The 19,068-nt window shown below is 46.9% G+C and overlaps 1 protein-coding gene across 4 annotated transcripts in view; it reads left to right on the plus strand.

Annotated features, from left to right (window-relative positions):
* Positions 1–19,068, plus strand: part of RYR3 (ryanodine receptor 3) — a 553,341-nt gene that overhangs the window by 349,083 nt on the left and 185,190 nt on the right. For 3 of the 4 annotated variants that reach the window (XM_059913701.1, XM_059913702.1, XM_059913704.1), the window contains exons 28-34: positions 3,405–3,613; positions 5,251–5,426; positions 6,320–6,356; positions 8,217–8,380; positions 11,464–11,629; positions 17,583–17,669; positions 18,046–18,272. In XM_059913701.1, the coding sequence (XP_059769684.1) occupies positions 3,405–3,613; positions 5,251–5,426; positions 6,320–6,356; positions 8,217–8,380; positions 11,464–11,629; positions 17,583–17,669; positions 18,046–18,272 (1,066 nt within the window). The remainder of the gene's footprint in view (positions 1–3,404; positions 3,614–5,250; positions 5,427–6,319; positions 6,357–8,216; positions 8,381–11,463; positions 11,630–17,582; positions 17,670–18,045; positions 18,273–19,068) is intronic. The other variant, XM_059913703.1, reaches the window with a different exon arrangement.

Genomic DNA, 19,068 nt, shown 5'->3' on the forward strand with positions numbered 1-19,068 from the left:
TACAACCTTGGTCAAGTCTGTTAGCGCCTCAAACCTTCAGATTTATCTTCAGCAAAGTACTGTCCCCTCTGCTGATGGCTTAGGAACAATGAGGAGCCCAAGCTCCTTAGAAAAAAGGCCTCATGCAGATATGACCTTTCTTCCTTTCTGCATGCATCTTGCATCGTCAGGGGGTCTATAACTAGGAAGTCATTGATATGACCTGGGTTAGTCAGAAGTCCCCATTGTTTTTGAATCTGCTGCTTACTTATCCCATCATTCAAGTTATTGGAGAAGAAAGAGGAAGAGAGACTTTATTTTTTTTTATTGATTTTACTGAAGTATAGTTGATTTACAATGTTGTGTTAATTTCTGCTGTATAGCAAAGTGATATATACATTCTTTTCCATATTCTTTTCCATTATGCTTTATCACAGGATATCAGATATAGTTCCCTGAATGTTTATCCATTCTATATATAATGGTTTGCATCTGCTAATCCCAAACGCCCAAATATCCCTCCCCAACCCCACCCCTTGGCAACCACAAGTCTGTTCTCTATGTCTGTGAATCTGTTTCTGTTGCCTAAATAAGTTCATTTATGTCATATTTTAGATTCCACATATAAGTGGTATCATATGGTATTTGTCTTTCTCTGTCTGACTTCACTCCCTATGATAATCTCTAGGTCCATCCGTTTTGCTGCAAATGACATTATTTCATTCTTTTTTATGGCTGAGTAATATTCCATTGTATATATGTATCACATCTTCTTTATCCATTCATCTGTCGATGGGCATTTAGGTTTTTTCCATGTGTTGGCTATTGTAAATAATGCTGCTTTGAACACTGGGGTGCATGTATCTTTTTGAATTATAGTTTTGTCTGGATATATGCCCAGGCATGGAATTGCTGGATCATATGGAACTCTATTTTTAGTTTTTTGAGGAGCCTCCATACTGTTCTCCATAGTGGCTGCACCAACTTACATTCCCACCAGCAGTGTAGGAGGGTTGCCTTTTCTCCACATCCAAGAGAGACTTTCTTAAGATGTCCTATCTCTGCTCACATCACGGATGGAATGCTTCAAAATCATGTCTCCAAGATAAAACTACTATAGTGGTACTTTTCCAGGTTGAAAACAAGTACTGTCTTGCAGGTGGGGATGTCTTACCACACAACATTCACTCTTGTGCGTTCTATTTGTCGTCCCCACTTCTGTAAGCTCCTGGTGATCAGGATGGTTTCTTTTCCTTCCCTCATGTCTTCTCATAGCATAGAACAGAGCCCGCTGGCCCAGTAGGGACCCAAAAGTTTTGCCAACAGTCAGTCCTTAGTCCATACTGGAATCAGATCTCCAAAGATTCCTCATTTATAAAAATCTCTTTCTCTAGAAGGGGATAGTTTCATCTATCCCAGTCTCGAATGCCACGCCAGAAACATAGCAGTGCTCAGGACGGTGCATGAACCTGTGCTTGTCTGATGGACCAGACCGTCTGCCTTACCGAGTGGTGGGACCACCAGCCCCCGGTGGTCCTGGGAGGAGGCTCTTTGTACATACGTCACCGTCATTGCTAGGATTTCACTGGAGCTCTCTTACTCAGAAATAGTATTAAATAGTGTCCTAAATGAGTTCATAGTTTCTGAAAGCAACCAGCTCAGCTTGGGAGGGATTTATCTTTCACTTATGAGACTTATTTACATAGAAACTTTGTGGCTTAGATAATAGTATATAAGCACTGGTTTTAGGAGGAGTGCATTTTGGCCTTGGTCTCTATGAGCGACTTACTGTTGAACATAAATTCTCCCAAAATAGACCTTTAAATGTCCCCTTAGATAAGCACCGCCATCCTAGGAGTGACACGGTTTTCCTCGTAGGGACTCCAAGGCCTGCTTCAGCCACCAGCCTCCGAGCCCTTCCTCCTTTTCTGAGCTCTCCTGGCAGCCTCAGCTGCCCTCCGGCTGCCTGCCGCCCATCTTCCCAGATCTGGGATAATTAGTGCTTTCCCAGTTCTGCTGATTTGTTGGTCCACAATTATGATTCATAAATAGCCTACAAACAAGAACACCAAATAATCTGAACTTCTGCCTTGGGTCTGTTCCGCATGACAGTGTTATAATATGATGAGGATACAGAAGAGAGCTTGGAGAGGCAGTCACTGTAAGAGTGAACAGAGATGTCTATGTCTCCTGCTTGAAAATCTCGCTTTCCTGCTTAGGAGGGGACTACAGCAGAAGGCTGCGAGGGTGCGGTTTGTAAACTGTATTTTGTAAACAAGCGGAGTCATTGTGTTAGCATCCAAAACTTCTTAGGCGGTACTCTCAAAATGACATGAACCGTTAGACCTCTCATTTCACTGGAGAAGATGCTGAGACCTAGAAAAGTTGGGCAGTTTACACCAAGTCATTCTTTAGGCATTGTTTTGTTTGGGGGCAGTATTTAAAATTACGCAGGGCCTAAGATATGGAAGCAAGCTAAGTGCCCATCAACAGATGGATGGATAAAGATGATGTGGTATGTGTCTATACACACACACACACACACACACACACACACACGTGTACATACAATGGAATATTATTTAGCCATAAAAAAGAATGAAAATCTGCCATTTGCAACACCATGGGTGGATCCAGAGAGTATTATGCTTAGTGGAATAAGTCAGACAGAGTAAGACAAATACTCTATGTTATCACTTATATGTGAAATCTAAAAAATAAAACAATTGAAGGTATATAACAAAACAGAAACAGACTCATAGATATTGAGAACAAACTAGTGATAACCAATAGGGAGAAGGAAGTGGGGAGGGGCAAGTTAGGGGTATGGGATTAAGAGACACAAACTACTGTGTATCAAAGAGATAAGCAACGAGGATATATTATTGTACAGCACAGGGAAATATAGCCATTGTTTTGTAATAACTTTAAATGGAGTACAATCTATTAAAATATTGAATCACTATGTTGTACACCTGAAACTAATATATTGTAAATCAACTGTACCTCAAAAAAAAAACAAAAACATCTCCAGAGATAAATAAAATAAAATAAAATTACCCAGGGCCTAAAATCAATTTTAGTTAAGGCATAGATAAAGAATTTCACTTTTTCTCTTATTGGTTTTACTTTTCCAGCTGATATTTATTTATGTCTTAAGAAGAATCTTACCTAGATGATTGTTTTTTTCAACAAATCATTTTGAACCGGACTCACTTTTCTTTCCCATATACCAAGGGCAGCCGTAAACTCCATGTGACCTCCTGTTGTTGAGTTTATGTGCCAGGAAGAAAGAAAAGGACGCTGTCCCATCTTTCTGTCTTTCCTGCTGAGACTCAAAGCTGTTAAGGAAACAAAGGTTCCGCTTCCTCCCAGCTTCCCAGGAGAGTCCTGCGGGCTGACCGGGCTCTCTCACCATTCTGCAGGCTTTGTGCCCATATGCTCTCTGGGCCTGTCTCAGATCGGCCGCATGAATCTCGGGATGGACGCCAGCACATTCAAGTTTTATACCATGTGCGGCCTCCAAGAGGGCTTTGAGCCTTTTGCTGTCAACATGAACCGCGACGTGGCCGTGTGGTTCAGCAAGCGCCTCCCAACATTTGTCAACGTGCCCAAGGATCATCCACAGATAGAGGTAACGCTGCACGTTGCGGGGACCCTGGCAGGCCAGGGGGGACCAAGGCCCTGAACTCCCGCTGGTGCTCCTGTCACCAGGTGGTGCTTGCCTAAGTCCACGCCCTAGCTGCGCCTACCCCGGTCACTTCCTCGCTGGCGCTCAGAGCCGTCGTTGCAGGTGCCTTAGTTGGGGCAGCTGAGTGGCATCTTACAAGTGGTAAGCACCTTGCAGATCCATCCCCAAACCTCTGGGCCACAATGTTTTCTCCAGACATGCCTATACCGGTATTATAGCAATACAGTATCCAGAGACCTTAAATGTTGTTTTCCTAAAAAAGTTCAGTACCTGCGCTCAGGATGATGTGTTCCAAACCTGGTTCTCCTCTGCTCATAACTCGATGTCTTTTAGGCTTTGTTTAATTCCTGCAGAACCGTCTCCAGGTTTTTAAGTGGAGGTGTAGTAGTTGATTATGATGCCTCCCACCTTGTCGGGGGAGCAGAGAGGCAGAGAAGCCAAAGATTGTAAGCAGCCTGATTCGGATTCTGGTTCTACATCTGCTTGCCTCTGTATCACCCAGCCCCACCATGGTTTTTTCATGGCGTAGGGGTGGGATGGGGGCCTATGGGATGTCAGACAAGTCAGCTCCGCTGAAGCGTTAGATTCAATGGCTTGATTCCCCCAGACTGTTAAGTCCCCTTCACTCACTGCCCACTTTGAATTCAGCAAGTATCCACTCTTCACCCTCCGCTTTTCCCCACACTCTTAAATGGTAGAGACTTTAATTTCTCTGATTCCTACCCGGCCATTACTTTAGAAAGCTGGCTCATAAACTTTTTGGAGGTCGTGAACCCCTTTGGCCAACTGATAGAATCTAGAGAACCTCCACTTAGAAAAATATACAAACCACACAAAAATATGCAAGTGTACTCATGGACCGCAGGATAGGAAGTGTTCTCTAGAACGCAGGCAGAAATGCTCAGATTGTAACAAAATTATTATTGTAAGTCTGTTTACTTTCTCTGCTCCTCCCTCCCACCCCCCCTCAGCCCCCGGCCACACACACACACCTCAAAAATCCAGTTTTGATCTTTCCTCCAGTGCAGCCCCTGCAGTGCTTGTGCCCTGGAGCTGGGAATTTCCTCCGTATGTAGAGGAGTCTCCAGGAGCTTCCGCGCTCAGGCTGCAACTGTGGTAAAGGTGGGAAAGGCACTGGGTGGGAGACAGTGCCTCCTAAGGAAACTCTGATGTCTCTTCTTGAGCTTTGGGCTTTCTGCTGCCTTCTCCCTTAGATGTTCTCATGCCCACTGACAGGGGAAACCTCTGGAAAGATTTTCTCCTTCAGCCACTTGTCACCTTCCTAAAAGGTCAGCATCAGCGAATACAACACTGCATTACCCCCCTGCCTGGCATCCTTGACCTTGCAGAAAACCCAGTGAGCATTTTTAGATCCCTAATTTAGATCCCTCACTCCCCCAGCCAGAGGCAGATCTGTGATACTTTATAGGGCACGGTCCACGTAAGGATGAGTGTAATGGTTCGTTATCACTCATGACAACCTTAGTAGTTCGCATGAAGCCTTGACGTAAGTAGTCAGTGAGGGGAGGAGGGGTGGGTCAGAGTCAGGCTGTGTCAGGTGAGGACCACGGCATTTCCAGGTCGTGAGGATCGATGGCACCGTGGACAGCCCTCCGTGCCTCAAGGTGATCCACAAGACGTTCGGCACACAGAACAGCAGTGCCAGCATGATCTACTGCCGCCTGAGCGTGCCGGTCGAGTGCCACTCCTCCTTCAGTCACAGCCCGTGTCTGGACAGTGACGCTTTCCAGAAAAGGTGAGGGAGGAGCCTCCAGCTCTCAGAGGTGCTCAGCGTGTCTGTTGCAAAGTCGGCTTTCTGTCTGTCTCCTGCGCACTCTACCTCGGCACAACTAGAGCCCTGTGAGGAGGGTTCCCTCTGCTTTCAGTCAGGAAGAAATGAGGATGGGTGTGCACACGAGTGCATGCCCGTGCACATGTGTGTGTGTGCAGTGTATAATCAGGGGACCAATCAAGCTTAACTGGGTCACATCCAGTGAACGAGTTTCTGCTCTTCCCAAGTTGTCTGAGTCCCTAGCCTCCTTGCAACCTATAATTCGTATGCTTTTGGAGTAAAAAGAATGTAAGTGCATGAGAGGGTTCAATTGTTGTTGCCTTTGTGTGAAATTAGAAGCTTCTGTAGGCAAATACCACCTTCTTTGCATAACTATGGACAGTGTCCAACCCAGTAGCTGTGTGACTCATGAGTAATGTGACTTCCTCCTTCCTGATAAGGAATATATTCCTTGCTATCTTTCTTCCCTTTAATGTCTATTTTTTATTGTTGATGTATATCTGGTCCGGGTTTCCTCTAGAGTTTTACTATCTACCAAGCTTTAAACAAGCAAAGCTGCTTAAGAGAACAGGATAATGTATTCCAAGTTATCCCTGCCTACATTATTAGCGTCTCCCAACCTCCCCCTAGCTCTAACTTACACCTGGGCTGAGAGACAAGAGTTGGAAGTCAGAGCCCTGCCTGGTGGTATCAGGTTGCAAATGAACAAGTCCCAGGACCAGTCAGGCTCACTCATGTATAGGAAAGAGCCAGCTTCTTAAACCTGCCTTCGTCATTAAAGGTAGATCAGTTGCCTGTCAGACTTGTGGGCTTCTCTATAGACCTGAAGAACTAAAACATGGATTTCTTCCCCCCAGGAAACAGATGCAAGAAATACTCTCTCATACAACAACAGTAAGTAAATGTGCTCAATTATGGTTTTAATTATTTGATTCTTTGCTGTGCCTGGTAATATGCCCCCTACAGCAAAGGTCTGTCTAGAGATCCTCTTTAATTGCCAATTACTCTGTCTTTTAATATCCTTCTTGATGCTTCCAGAACATATCTATGGCATTTCTCAAGTGGGGGAAAGAAAAACAGTTATTCAGTGCAAAACAGAACTCTACCTGGAGCATCTAATTGGGCATCATTGTGTGATTGGTGCCTATTTGCCACCAGGGACTCAGCACTGCCTTTCTGATTGAAATGAACATCAGTTGGGGGAGAAAGGGGGGGATTCTTAATGTAATCCTTTTGTTTGCTCTTTTATGTAAACTGCTATGAATCAATTCTCCCGTCTCTCTGAGCAGTGCCAGGAATAATGTTGAAAGCAGTCAAATGAGAAAAAGGAGCAGGGAGCTAGCCCAGAAGATGGAGGCTGCCTTTGGTTCTTTTTCTTCAGGCCAGACAGTGGTCAGAAAGCAATGCTTCTGAATTTCTTTCTTTCTCTCATCCTTCTTTAGCACCTGACCAAAAAACACACATACACACACACACACACACAAATTGCTTTGGAAGAAATGCGTGTCACCCCTTCTATAACGTTATCCTGCAACCCCACGTTCGTAGGTTAACTATCAAGAGTATGATTCTTGCAGCGGCATGTCACACACTTACTATGTGCAGGGCACTACACGGAGCACGTTGTATCACCTTCCCTCTTAAGTTCTACTGCAACCCCAGGAGATGAACAATATCATGCGCTCTGAGGCACAGAGAGGACAAGTGACTTGTCCAAGGTCACATGATTCATAGCTGCCAGTGCCAAGATGCCAGCACAGGTGTGTCTGGCTGACCCTTTTCCAATCAAAAAGTAGGACAGACTGCACATAAAAGGACTTCATTTGCACTACTGATACTATGTATAAAATAGATAACTAATGAGAACCTACTGTATAGCTCAGGGAACTCTACTCAGGGAACTCAGTGCTCTGTGGTGACCTAAATGGGAAGGAAATCCAAAAAAGAGGGGATATATGTATATGTATGGCTGGTTCACTTTGCTGTACGGTAGAAACTAACACAATATTGTAAAGCAACTGTACTCCAGTAAAAATTAAAAAAAAAAAAATAGAAGCAAAATAGAAAAAAAGAATAAATGTGCTCAGTTTCATAAAGAAAATGATGAAGCAGTCACTTACCTCAGTGCTTTAGTAGTTATGATAACACAGTGATACAATTCACAAGTTGTTACAATGCCCACCAAGAATGGCTGTAATTTTTCAGCCCTGCCTGTCACTGAGTCTGATGACCACACAAAGCACATTTGGCCACATTGTGGGCTTTTTCTTTTGTAGCATCTTTTTCAAGACTTAAAAAAACTTAGACTTCCTGCAGAATTGCAAAGTGTAGCCTGAGTTCTCTAACCCCCGGCCCCCAGGGCAATTTCATCGCTCTTCTCTCTGAGGGCAAAGATGTGCCTGGCTCGCCCTAGCAGCTCTGGTACCCAGAAGAGGGTTAGGGTTCTGTGCTGACCATTCTGAGTGGCTGCCCCTGGCCTCGGCAGCAGCATCTTCTGGGCAGAGGGTGGTATATTAGATGCCTGATGTTTTTAGGCTAAAGCACAACAGAAAAGGAAAAAATAAGGAAGCCAGATTCTCTCATCAACTCTTCCCCCAGTCCAGAGTGCAGTGCAGTACACCCCCAGAACAGTGTGTGCTTTTTAAGAAAAGGGAATCAAGGGGGGCTGCTGCATAATTTCTGCCTCTTGAGCCCGCTCCCCACAACAGGGGCGGGGGAGGGGGTCACTCACGCCCCCCTGTGGTCTCTCCCCAGCAGTGCTACTACGCAATTCGCATCTTTGCTGGACAGGACCCCTCCTGCGTCTGGGTCGGATGGGTGACTCCCGACTATCATTTGTACAGTGAAAAGTTTGACTTGAATAAAAACTGTACCGTGACTGTTACTCTGGGGGACGAAAGAGGCCGGGTCCACGAAAGGTAAGAGGACTCCTGAGGGACAGGTTGGCCCTCCCCCAGGGCCTCCCCCCCTTTTTCCCTTCCCCCTCACACCCCAAAGGAAACATCAGCCTCTATTACAAAGGGAAAACGAAGCACAGGCTTAAAATCCTTAAGTAAATGGGGTGGGTGGGTGGGGAGGACTATGGTGGGAGAAGTGTTATTAGCCAAAATAAAGGGCAATTTCATCACATGTATAAAACATGACCCAGGGATGGGAGATACAGATGGACAGTCGGGAAGCCTGGGCTTCCTCTCAGACTCCGTGATTTCTAGGCAAGCCCCAATTTCTACAACATCAGAACAAGACAGAGAAAAATCCCTGGGTGCTTGAGGGAAGCCAATTGCAGAAAATAAGAAGATGTACCACATCACACAGCAACTGATCAACTCAGAGCTTCTCATCCCAGAAGTTTGTAGTGGCTGAAAGCATAAAGAACATAAAAGAGACATGGCAAATTTATAAATAATAACCACTGAATAGAAATTAGGGATCTTCAAGGAAAATATGTTTTAGGCACACCCATACCCTCCCACGGGTCCGTTGGTACTACCACCAAGGAAGGATCTTTAACCAGTGATGCCCCAGAAATGAACCAGCAGACCATGCCTTATTTCCACCTAAGTGAGATTTACTAGAGTCCTTGCCCAGATGGCAGGCTTGTATAGAAATGTAATAAGTTGTTTCTCATGACAACTTTATCCCTACAAAGTCAGGAATGTTTTGCAGTCAGTACTCTTCAGATACTACTTGCTCATCAAAGGCCAATGGCCAGAGGTCGGGCGCAATTGCTGTTTTCTGGGGGGACCATTGTTGGCGGGTGGTTAAGAGTACAGACTTTGGAAGCAAACTGCCTGCGCTTTAAACTGGGTTCCAGTACGTACTAGAGGTGTGACTTTGGACCTATTACTTAACCTCCCTGGGTCTAAATTTCCTTATTTATAAAATGAGAATAATAGTTCTAATCTCACAGAGTGTTATGAGGCTTAAGTGAGATGATACATAGGTAAGAGCCTACAGCAGTGCCTGAACTCAAATACTCAATAAACAGCCCTCTTATTACCATCACTGAATGTCCATCGTGTTATGAGGCCCAGAGTAGATGCTATAACCAGATGCAACATCTGGTTTGGTTAAAAGGAAAGTATGTGAAAGCAGTTGACCACTCCAGACTTTGCTCTTCAGCCAAAAGAACAAAAAGCACACAGTCGCACCCCAGTTGGGTCTGTTGCTCCAGTTTGCTCGCTCTGCCATGCCAGACTGATTATTTTTATTTATCTGAGCCTCGGTGACCACATTCATGGTGAAAATTAACTGACACATCGGCACCTTAGCGTAAGACCCAGTAGATAGTAGGTGCTCATTAACTCTTGGTTCTTTGTCTTGTGTAATAAGAAGTAAACACAGGATCGATTTTCGGATGTGTTCAGGCATTTCAAACTTAGACCCTTTGAAATATGACCAAAGTGTGGCACTTCACACTCTTGCGGCTTCTGTACCTTATTAAATGAATTCTGTAGTCATTAGTGTACTTCGTACTTGAATCACTGAAAAGAAGTAATGACATCGCCACAGTTTAACCTTAATGGAAATCTAGCAATGGCTATAACTCTTTGGAAGGAGCAATTTGCACTGGCGCTGCCTGAGGGCATTCACTCTGAGAAACCAGCCTGACTGGTGCCGCGGAGGAGAGTCGAGGGGAGGAGGTGAAGGAGTGCTTACACACGGGATTTCTAGTTGTCTGGGAAAGTGATGGACTTCTAGAACCGGAAAAAACCTGGGAGAATTCTAATCAAACTCTTGGCTTTCCAAGGCCAGATCAGATTGACCTTAGGAAGTTTAAAGGGGCTGCTCTAGCATCCCGTATAGAGTCACTCTCTCCTTTAGCCTGAGACAAATCGCTTGGTGTTACTTTAAGCAACCGGGTCCCTCAGATGAGCCACACCAGGACTGGGTTTAGGAGGAGACATACCAGCTGCCTCTTGCCCGCAGCCATCGTGAGGGGCTCTGGGGATCCACATACCACTTCTCCAAAGCCCACCCAGGGTTTGAAATCTTACCATTAAAAACCCAGGCTTGGGCTTCCCTGGTGGCGCAGTGGTTGAGAATCTGCCTGCCAATGCAGGGGACACGGGTTCGAGCCCTGGTCTGGGAAGATCCCACATGCCGCGGAGCGACTAGGCCCGTGAGCCACAACTACTGAGCCTGCGCATCTGGAGCCTGTGCTCCGCAACAAGAGAGGCCAATAGTGAAAGGCCCGCGCACCGCGATGAAGAGTGGCCCCCACTTGCCACAACTAGAGAAAGCCCTCGCACAGAAACGAAGACCCAACACAGCCATAAATAAATAAATAAATAAAATTAAAAAAAAAAAAAAAACCCAGGCTTTGGAGTTTAAAGGCTTTGTGGTTATTATAGTTGGCTTTTAAAGCTAAATGCCTATGGTGGAGTTTTCTTTCTTGGGGGTGGTAGCCAGCTAGCTGAGGAAGGGACCCAGGTTGGTAGGTGGTGAAGAGTGCAGGGGGCAGGGCTCCAGGGAGCTGGGAGTGGGGGGTAGTACAGATCAGGAGGTGGGAGGCCATCAGAGACTAACTTTATCTACTTTGCAAATCTTCCTGGGGCCCAGGCCTGCCATCCTAGGGAACGTGGGCCTGAGTTCTCAAGTGTCACACGGCCTTTTGCCCTGGCACTGAAATGGAACTCAGGACACAGAGTTTTCGTTCCTGCCTCTTATACCAAATTCCTCTCTAAGTCCACCTGTGGTAGTCATCCTCTCTGCACCTTTATCTCCCACTTCTAAGGTGGGAATACTACCGTCCCCATTATCTGTTTCAGAAACATGAATTGACGATGAGCCAGGAAGCAAGTTGCCTGAACGCTCTGCTGTTTGAAGCAGATAGAGGTGCCACATTCCTAAACTGAGTGAATTCATTTAAGAAAAAAAAAATTATTCGCAGCTGATTGGAAAGCTTCATTGGAAGCTTTGGGGGGCATTTCAATCCTGAGTCTTGATTCCAAACTGCCCCAGTCCAGATTCTGTGCCTTTTCCTCTCTCTGGCTCCTAGTGTGAAGCGCAGCAACTGCTACATGGTCTGGGGTGGGGACATCGTGGCCACGTCCCAAAGAGCAAGTCGCAGCAACGTGGACCTAGAGATCGGCTGCCTCGTGGATCTGGCAATGGGCATGTTGTCCTTCTCGGCCAACGGGAGGGAACTCGGCACCTGCTACCAGGTAGGGGCGGCTCCTGGGGCCGTGACAGCAGCATCTCCAGCCTGGTGCTCAGGGCACGGCTCCTCGGTCTTCTCCGTAGGTGGCGTCCCCACCACAGCACATGGAGTTGATGTACCCATGTGGTCCAGTGCCATCTAGGGAGACAGACAAGAGTAAAGTGACTTCCTTTTGTTCAGAGAGGGAAAGATCTCATTTATTGGTTGATCAGAAATGCTGGTCATCCTTCTAGAAGATAAGAAGGCTTTTCCTTGGTGATGGGCTCTAAAAGGTTATTCGTTGGTTCCATCAGTATTTCTTGTGCAACTTTCATGTTACCTACACTATATGAGATGCAAAGTTTAAAAGGTCAACAGAGATACTCCTCTCTTTAAGAAACTTCTGTGCTCAAAATATAGACCTGTAAAAACTGATTTGCCAGGGAGTATTCCCTTTGCAATAAAAGGTTATTCTCATTCACTGTGGCTTCTTTACAGGGTGCTTTAAAATGCATTTACATAAATAATTTATTTTCCTCTTTCATTGACTATGAACTTCGACAGAACTACTTGGGGAAGCCATTAATTATACCCACGTAGGTTTACCCGTCATTAACCACAAGAAGCCTAATCTCCTTTAAGCTTCATCTTTGATGGCCAAGTAAGCTTGGGAAATGCCACAAATGATATCCTCCTTTGGAAGTTTCGCAGTGAGTGTTAGTACAGGAAAAGTTTAAGAAATGCTTCAGAAAGAAACCTAGCCAAGCATTTCTCATATTATTTAACCAAGAAGAGCTTTTTTTTTTTTTTTTAAACAATTAGTAATATTCTATAAGCCTAGAGTTCTACAGAGCATACTGTGAGACAGGCTAAGTTAGGAAGTCAAATTTCTGTATTAAACCTTCTTGACACTCCAAGGGTAGAATGGAGAGCCTCATGTACGTGTGGATAGAGTATTATCCGAGTTCAGAGAAGGAAGAGGCTGATTCCATTGGGAGTGATGAAGAGAAGGTTTATTACAGAGAAATCTTGATTTTGAAGCAAAGAATTCTTCCAGGTGGAGAGAGAGGAGTGTACTAGATTGAAAGAATGGCACAGAAGAGTAATGGAGACGGGGGCATAGTGTATGTCTGAGGAACGATGGACAGAATAGAATGGGTTATGGTTCATAGTAACAAATTTGGAAAGGTAGGGAGGTATTAGGAAGAAATGTGGAGCTCCTGAAGAGTTCTGACCAGGGCAATGGCAGGCAGTGTCCAGGGAAGCTTAGCCAACTACAGCGGATTAAAAGCCTCCGGCTCCTGTGTAAATGGCTAAAACCCCAGATTCCAGAATCAGCCCCAGGTTACAGCCTCTGGGCTGAAAAACCCCTTGGCAGCCATTGTCTGAAATGTTAGGTGACCAAAATCAGATGGCAGGGCCCTTCCTGGGGGCCAGGGATGGCCTGCTGGTGTGGCGGTCCTCTCCAGGACCTCCTGCAGTGGGTAGCCCCCTGCACACCTCCTCTTCCTCCTGGGAAGAAGTGGAATCATCACCACCACCCAGCAGCTGGGACCCCACCAGCCGCTCCCAGAAAGAGGCCTCTGCAAAACCAGGCTTTGAAGCAGAAAGTAAGGTATTCTTCCAGTACTTTCTCATGCTTCCACGTTCCCCTCCCCACCAGTACCGAGAGGAGGCTTATATACATTACTGCCGTCCTTCAGAATCCATTAGCTTTTTCCCATTAACTTTTGAAATGAGTTTGACTGAAGGGTCCTCCCTGAGCTACAGAGAGCTCCAAAGCATCTAATCACTCTTAAGGTCCCTAAATAAATAAATAAATAAATGGCCCATGGCATTTGCAGCAGCAGGGACTTGCCTGCTTCAGGAAAGAGCCCATGACGGTGAGAAGATGTTACAACAAAGAGGAGAACACATTTGTATCCCATCTTTCACAGTAGTTCCTGGTTGACATTGGGCTGGTCCACTGTCTGAGCTGCATGTTGGCACCTGCACCCCAGGATGCCTGGCGTGACTCCATGCGTATAAATCCCGATGGCTCTGCTCAGGGGTCCAAACCCACTCCCACCCTGAGGTGGGGTTGGGGAGGAGGTCAGGACTCTGAGCAGGGACCCTCGGGGGGCTCATCCCCACCCAGCCCCCTGCTCATTCCCGTGAGACAGTTAACGTGTCCAGCCATGCGTCTGGGCTCCCAGCAGTGGGATAATTGTTATTCTGCAGCTGTAGCCATTTTCATTTTTCAATTATCTCAAGAGGAGCAGGGCAGCAATATTTATATACTGGCTTTCCATTCAGAGAGGACCAGTAAGCAAAATAATGAGTGGAGGATTCTCTCAAACAATGTTTCTAGACCTCCCCATTAAATACTGCTGCACAATTTGAAAAGCTTTTTCTGTCTCACTTAATGTAATCATGGGAGAAATGAGAAATAAAATGTGTGTTCAAGAGATACTCCTCAGTTACTGCCACTCCAGCCACACTGCTCTGAGAGCAGAGCCAGCCGTCAGATTCAGATTTACCAGAGGGGTTACCATTCAGTTCAGGCTAGTTCCTATGCCCTGACCTTCACACGTGATTAGAAATAGAATGTCTGTCATTGCAAAGACAAAACATAGCAGCCAGTGATAAAAGGTACCTTAAACACAAAGGGAAGAAAGTCCATGGCACTTCGTGGCAGCCTCAAATCTGGGCTCACTGCTTATTCCATTAGAATGCAGCCTCCACTTCCAGAATGTAAGCTCCTTGAGGGGAGAGGCCATCTCTCAGGTTCACTGCTGCATCCCCTAACACATGAGACGGTACCTGGTACCTAGTGAGTGCTTGCTAAGTATTTATTATCAAACTGACCAACTCGGCTGGGAAGCCACTAGTTTTTTAATTGCTGCCTAAAAAGTTACCACAAAATTAGCAGCTTAAAACAGCATCCATTTATCATTTCATAGTTCTGTAGATTTGACTGGGCTCTCTGCCCAGGTTCTCACAAGGCCAAAAATCAAGGTGTCGGCTGGAATGAGCTAGCTCTGTCCTGAGGCTCTGGGTAGAATCCCCTGCGAGCTCATTCACGTTGTCGGCAGGATCCAGTTGTGGTTGTAGGCTGAGGTTCCAAAGTCCCCATTTTCTTGCTGGCCAACCCCTCTCTGCTTCCAGAGGTGCCCACATTCCCTCTCACGTGGCCCCTTCCATCTTCAAAGCCAACGAGGGCACATCTGGTTCTTCTCGTGCTTCAAGACTCTCTCTGATTTTCTCTTCTGCCCCCAGCAGGAGAAAACACCTGCTTTTTTTAAGGGCTCGTGCAATTGGATTAGGCCCACAAGGATATTCTGTCTATCTTAAGGCCAGCTGGTCAGTAGCCTTACTAACATCTGCAGAAACCCTTTTGCCCTGTGACATACACGATCAGGGGACTAACCCCAGGGGTCAGGAGGGCCGTCTAGTATTCCACTTACCACACCACCAGTTGCAGTTTCTCTCCTTAGGTACACCCATCAGGAGCTCATCCTTGTGTGTTCTTGTTATTTTAGTGATTGGAGAGACGTTTCCGTTGTTCATCGTGGTGGGAGTATACTCTGTACGGTAGAAATAAACCCATCCCAGGGCACCCATCCTAGATGCTTTCAAGGACCTCCTCTCTGCAAGCAGGTTTGAGGAGGGCCCTGGCATTTGACTGGGTAGTTTATGAAGTTTGCAGGGACCATTCCTGAGGGACCTAAAAACGTACCACCCTCTTCAGCCTATCGTTCCCTATACTGGTACAATTTAGCTCAGCAAAGAAAACCTCTGGCTGAATGCATTTCTCTCTCTCTTCACCTGGCTGGTCCAGGTGAAGTTTTCTCAGCTGCCAGACCTCTGCTTGCTTCAAGTTGCCATGACTTGAGGGACACACATTGTTCTAGATGTTATTGGGTATTTGAGAAATCTGGCGCCAGACCAGAGATGACTCTTGCCTTGTGGCCAAAGTCACACAGCATCAAATCAGAATTTCCCATATGTGTCTCTCACCCATAAACCCAGATCCTGGCACAAAGAAGGTATGTGATAGGCACTAAATAATTGTTGAATGTCCTTACCAAAGCTTATTTCAGACATAGCCTAGGCAGTTCTAGCAGCCCCCTCCCTACCCGTTGGTTTTACTGGCATCATCCCTTCATATCGTCCATGGGTACCTGAAGCATCAGGTAAAAGCAAACGTTTTATCTGAAACGTAAGCCCACTACCGTGTGCTCAAATGACATGTGCTGGGTGCGCGCCTGGGGTCTAACCAGTCTGGCCTCCTCATCGTGAGCAGATGATAGCACTGGACCAGACAATCTTTTAAGTCACTTCCAGCCATAAAGATGTGTGTTTATAATTCTTATGTCTGAATGCATTGAGGAAGTTCATTATTTACAGGAAGCCCGTAACCAATATCCTGGCAGAAAGGAAAACTGCTCTATTCATTTTCTGTTGCCTGATAACAAATTACCACAAACTCAGTGACTTAAAGGCATTCATTTATTGTCCCACGGTGTCCGTGGGTCAGGAGTCAGGGCACAGCTTAGCTGGGTCCTCTGGGCGGCGTCACACAAGGCTGCAGTCAAGGTGTCAGCCGGGCTGCATTCTTTTCTGGAGCTCGGGGTCCCTTTCTGAGCTCACATGGCTGTTGGCAGAATTCATTTGCTTACATTTGTAGAACTAGGGCTCCATTTCTTGCTGGCTGAAGCCAGGGGCCGACCACTCTCAGCCCCATGAGACCCCCTGGAACTCCTGTCACATGGCCCTCTGACAACATGGCAGTTTACTTCTCCGAGGCTGTCTGGACCATCTTCCTCTCCCATCTGCTGAGATGGAGTCTTCTACAATGTAACCCAATCAGGGGCATGACAGTCGCTTTTTGCCATATTCTGTTTGCTGGAAACAAGGCACAGGTTCTAGGAGAGGGGATTGTACAAGGGGGTGACTCATTGAGGGGCACTTTTAGGGTATGTTCCCAATACCCAGCAGCCCCTAATGTGACAGGTCGGGAGAGTCGCAAGGTTTGCTTAAAGGCAAAGGACTTTAGTTGGTGGAATTAAAGTTCCATTTCTTCTTCCGTGGTCCTCCGAGTCTGATCAAAAGCCCGACATCAAAGTGAGCAAGGGATAAGTGGAGCCCCAGATGTCATAAATAAATAAATCCACATGCCTCATCTCAGTGGCAGCTAAAAGGCAGTTGGTGAATCCTGCGCCATCTAATGTAAGAACTAAAATCATGGAGAGTGAGGAAGGGGTGGAGAGAAGTCCAGAGGAACCAAGTGAGAGGGAGCGGTTTTGAGGGAGGAGAGAGGCTCCAGGTGCGGCCTCTTCATGTAATTCCAGGGAAGCGCCGCGTGATCCCTGCCTGCAAAGCGGGCTCTCGAGTGGGGCCTCCTTTCCCTTCAGGGACATTTGGCAACTCTGGAGACGTTTATCAGTAGGGCTGAGGTTGCGACGCTCTGCTGTAGGTCCCCCGGCTTTGCCTGACCGACACCCATGTGCCTTGAGAAAGAATACTGAAGCCACCGCACCACCCTCCCTTGTCACCTTCCAGGGCGGGAGTGATGGATGGTGGTCCTCGCTGTGGGCCTGGGGGGGGCGGGTCTCCGTGCTCTGTGAAGAGCAGCACCTCAGCTTGTTCTGTGACCAGAGCAGGCACTGCCTTCGGTGGCCGGTGGGCTGCGACTGTCCTCCTGAGCACTGCAGAAAGCTGCTGGCTTCGGTTACCCGAGAGAGGAACTGAAAGGACGTGAGATCGTTCAGCCCCGCGTGGGGAGAGGAAGGGCGTGTGGAAGGTGGGAGCAGTGACAGTAGCTACGCTTAGGCACCGGGTCTCTGGGAATTTCTGAGCAGTGAACAATGAGCAGCCAGTTAACTGCCCTCTTTCAGCTCAAGCTAGAGTGAGAGTGTTGACTGAAACACCCATGACTTAGCCCCCCTATGATTTTATAATTCTGGGCAAACATCTGGATTTGTTTTGGTTTCCAGGTGGAGCCCAATACCAAAGTGTTTCCAGCGGTCTTCCTGCAGCCTACCAGCACCTCTTTGTTTCAGTTTGAACTTGGGAAGCTGAAGGTATTTATCTGTCCCCTCATCTAACGTCTGTGACATGAGGGGGCCTACTGACCATTAAGGGGAGAAGCTCAGGCCTGAGAAAGCTGGGAGTCTGTCACCTCTTGCTTGTCATGTGCCTCCCAAACTAATAGGTTCCTATTTTCCCCTTCTCCCACTTCTGTTGAGTACCGAAAGAATTAATGAATGTTCACGTAACCCATTATGTCAGGTCTTCATTGATGCTTGCGAAGCCCTCATTGGTCCCTGGATGCATTTGTCTCTTTGTAACGTATGCTCATCCTTTTGGTTATCATGGGCCGGGTGCATTGTCCAGCCACTGAGCATCTCTGCGTTGCACGTGTGTTCTCCTCCCTGATGCCTTTCTGCCTTGCCCCAGAACGCCATGCCCCTGTCGGCGGCCATATTTAAGAGTGAAGAGAAAAACCCCGTCCCGCAGTGCCCACCACGGCTGGACGTCCAAAGCATCCAGCCCGTCCTCTGGAGCCGCATGCCCAGCAACTTCCTGAAGGTGGAGACGGAGCGGGTGAGCGAGCGCCATGGCTGGGTGGTGCAGTGCCTGGAGCCCCTACAGATGATGGCGCTCTACATCCCCGAGGAGAACAGGTAGCGGAGGGGCCCGAAGAGGGAGGGCCGGGCCCGGGAGGCAGGGAAGCAGGTACCCAGCAAGCCCAGAAGCCAAGGAGGAGCATCCTCATTGGCAAAGGGCCCAAGATGACTGCTGATTGCCCCGAAGCCTCGGTTTCTCTTCTTTCCCTTCCCCACTTTGATTATTCACTCAGAAACAGCATGGTATTCACAGTGATGTGCCTGCCACGGGGCTTTCACTGTAGCTCCGAGTACCTGCACTCAGGGACATTTCCATGCGTTTAATTAAAAACCCTAGCATGGCTCAGAAATATATGTTACTGATGGCAAGAAGGGGAAGAATGAGGCATGCCTAGCTTGCTTGGAGAACCAAGAATCAGGCTCCTGGTCCCCACTCTTTAAGAGGTGCTCCTGGATTATGGGCTAGATTCAATTCCAGCACCATCACTTTCTGGCTGCATGGCCTTGAGTGAGTTACTCATGCACTCCAGGCCTCAGTCTTCTCATCAGTACAGTGAGATCAATGCCCACCCAAAGGATTGCTGAGAGAGAAAAAATGAAATTGTGTAGGGAAAATCTAGTTCAGGTTCTGTACATAGAAAAAATTAAGTAAGTTTTATTTTTATGGATGTTATTACCCCTTGATCTCTTGGACTGAAAAAATAAAGCAATAGAGGATGGAGGTATTTGGCACCTGCATAGCTCACATTTAGGTATTCCACTGGGTCATGGGCAGCAGAAGGACAGGCTAATGTGGGGAAGGAGCAGAAAAGACCAGGAGACCAGCCAGGTAAGCCAATTGCAAAGTGTCCTC

This window comes from Balaenoptera ricei, chromosome 2 (assembly GCF_028023285.1).
Source record: "Balaenoptera ricei isolate mBalRic1 chromosome 2, mBalRic1.hap2, whole genome shotgun sequence".
NCBI classification, from domain to species: Eukaryota; Metazoa; Chordata; class Mammalia; order Artiodactyla; family Balaenopteridae; genus Balaenoptera; species Balaenoptera ricei.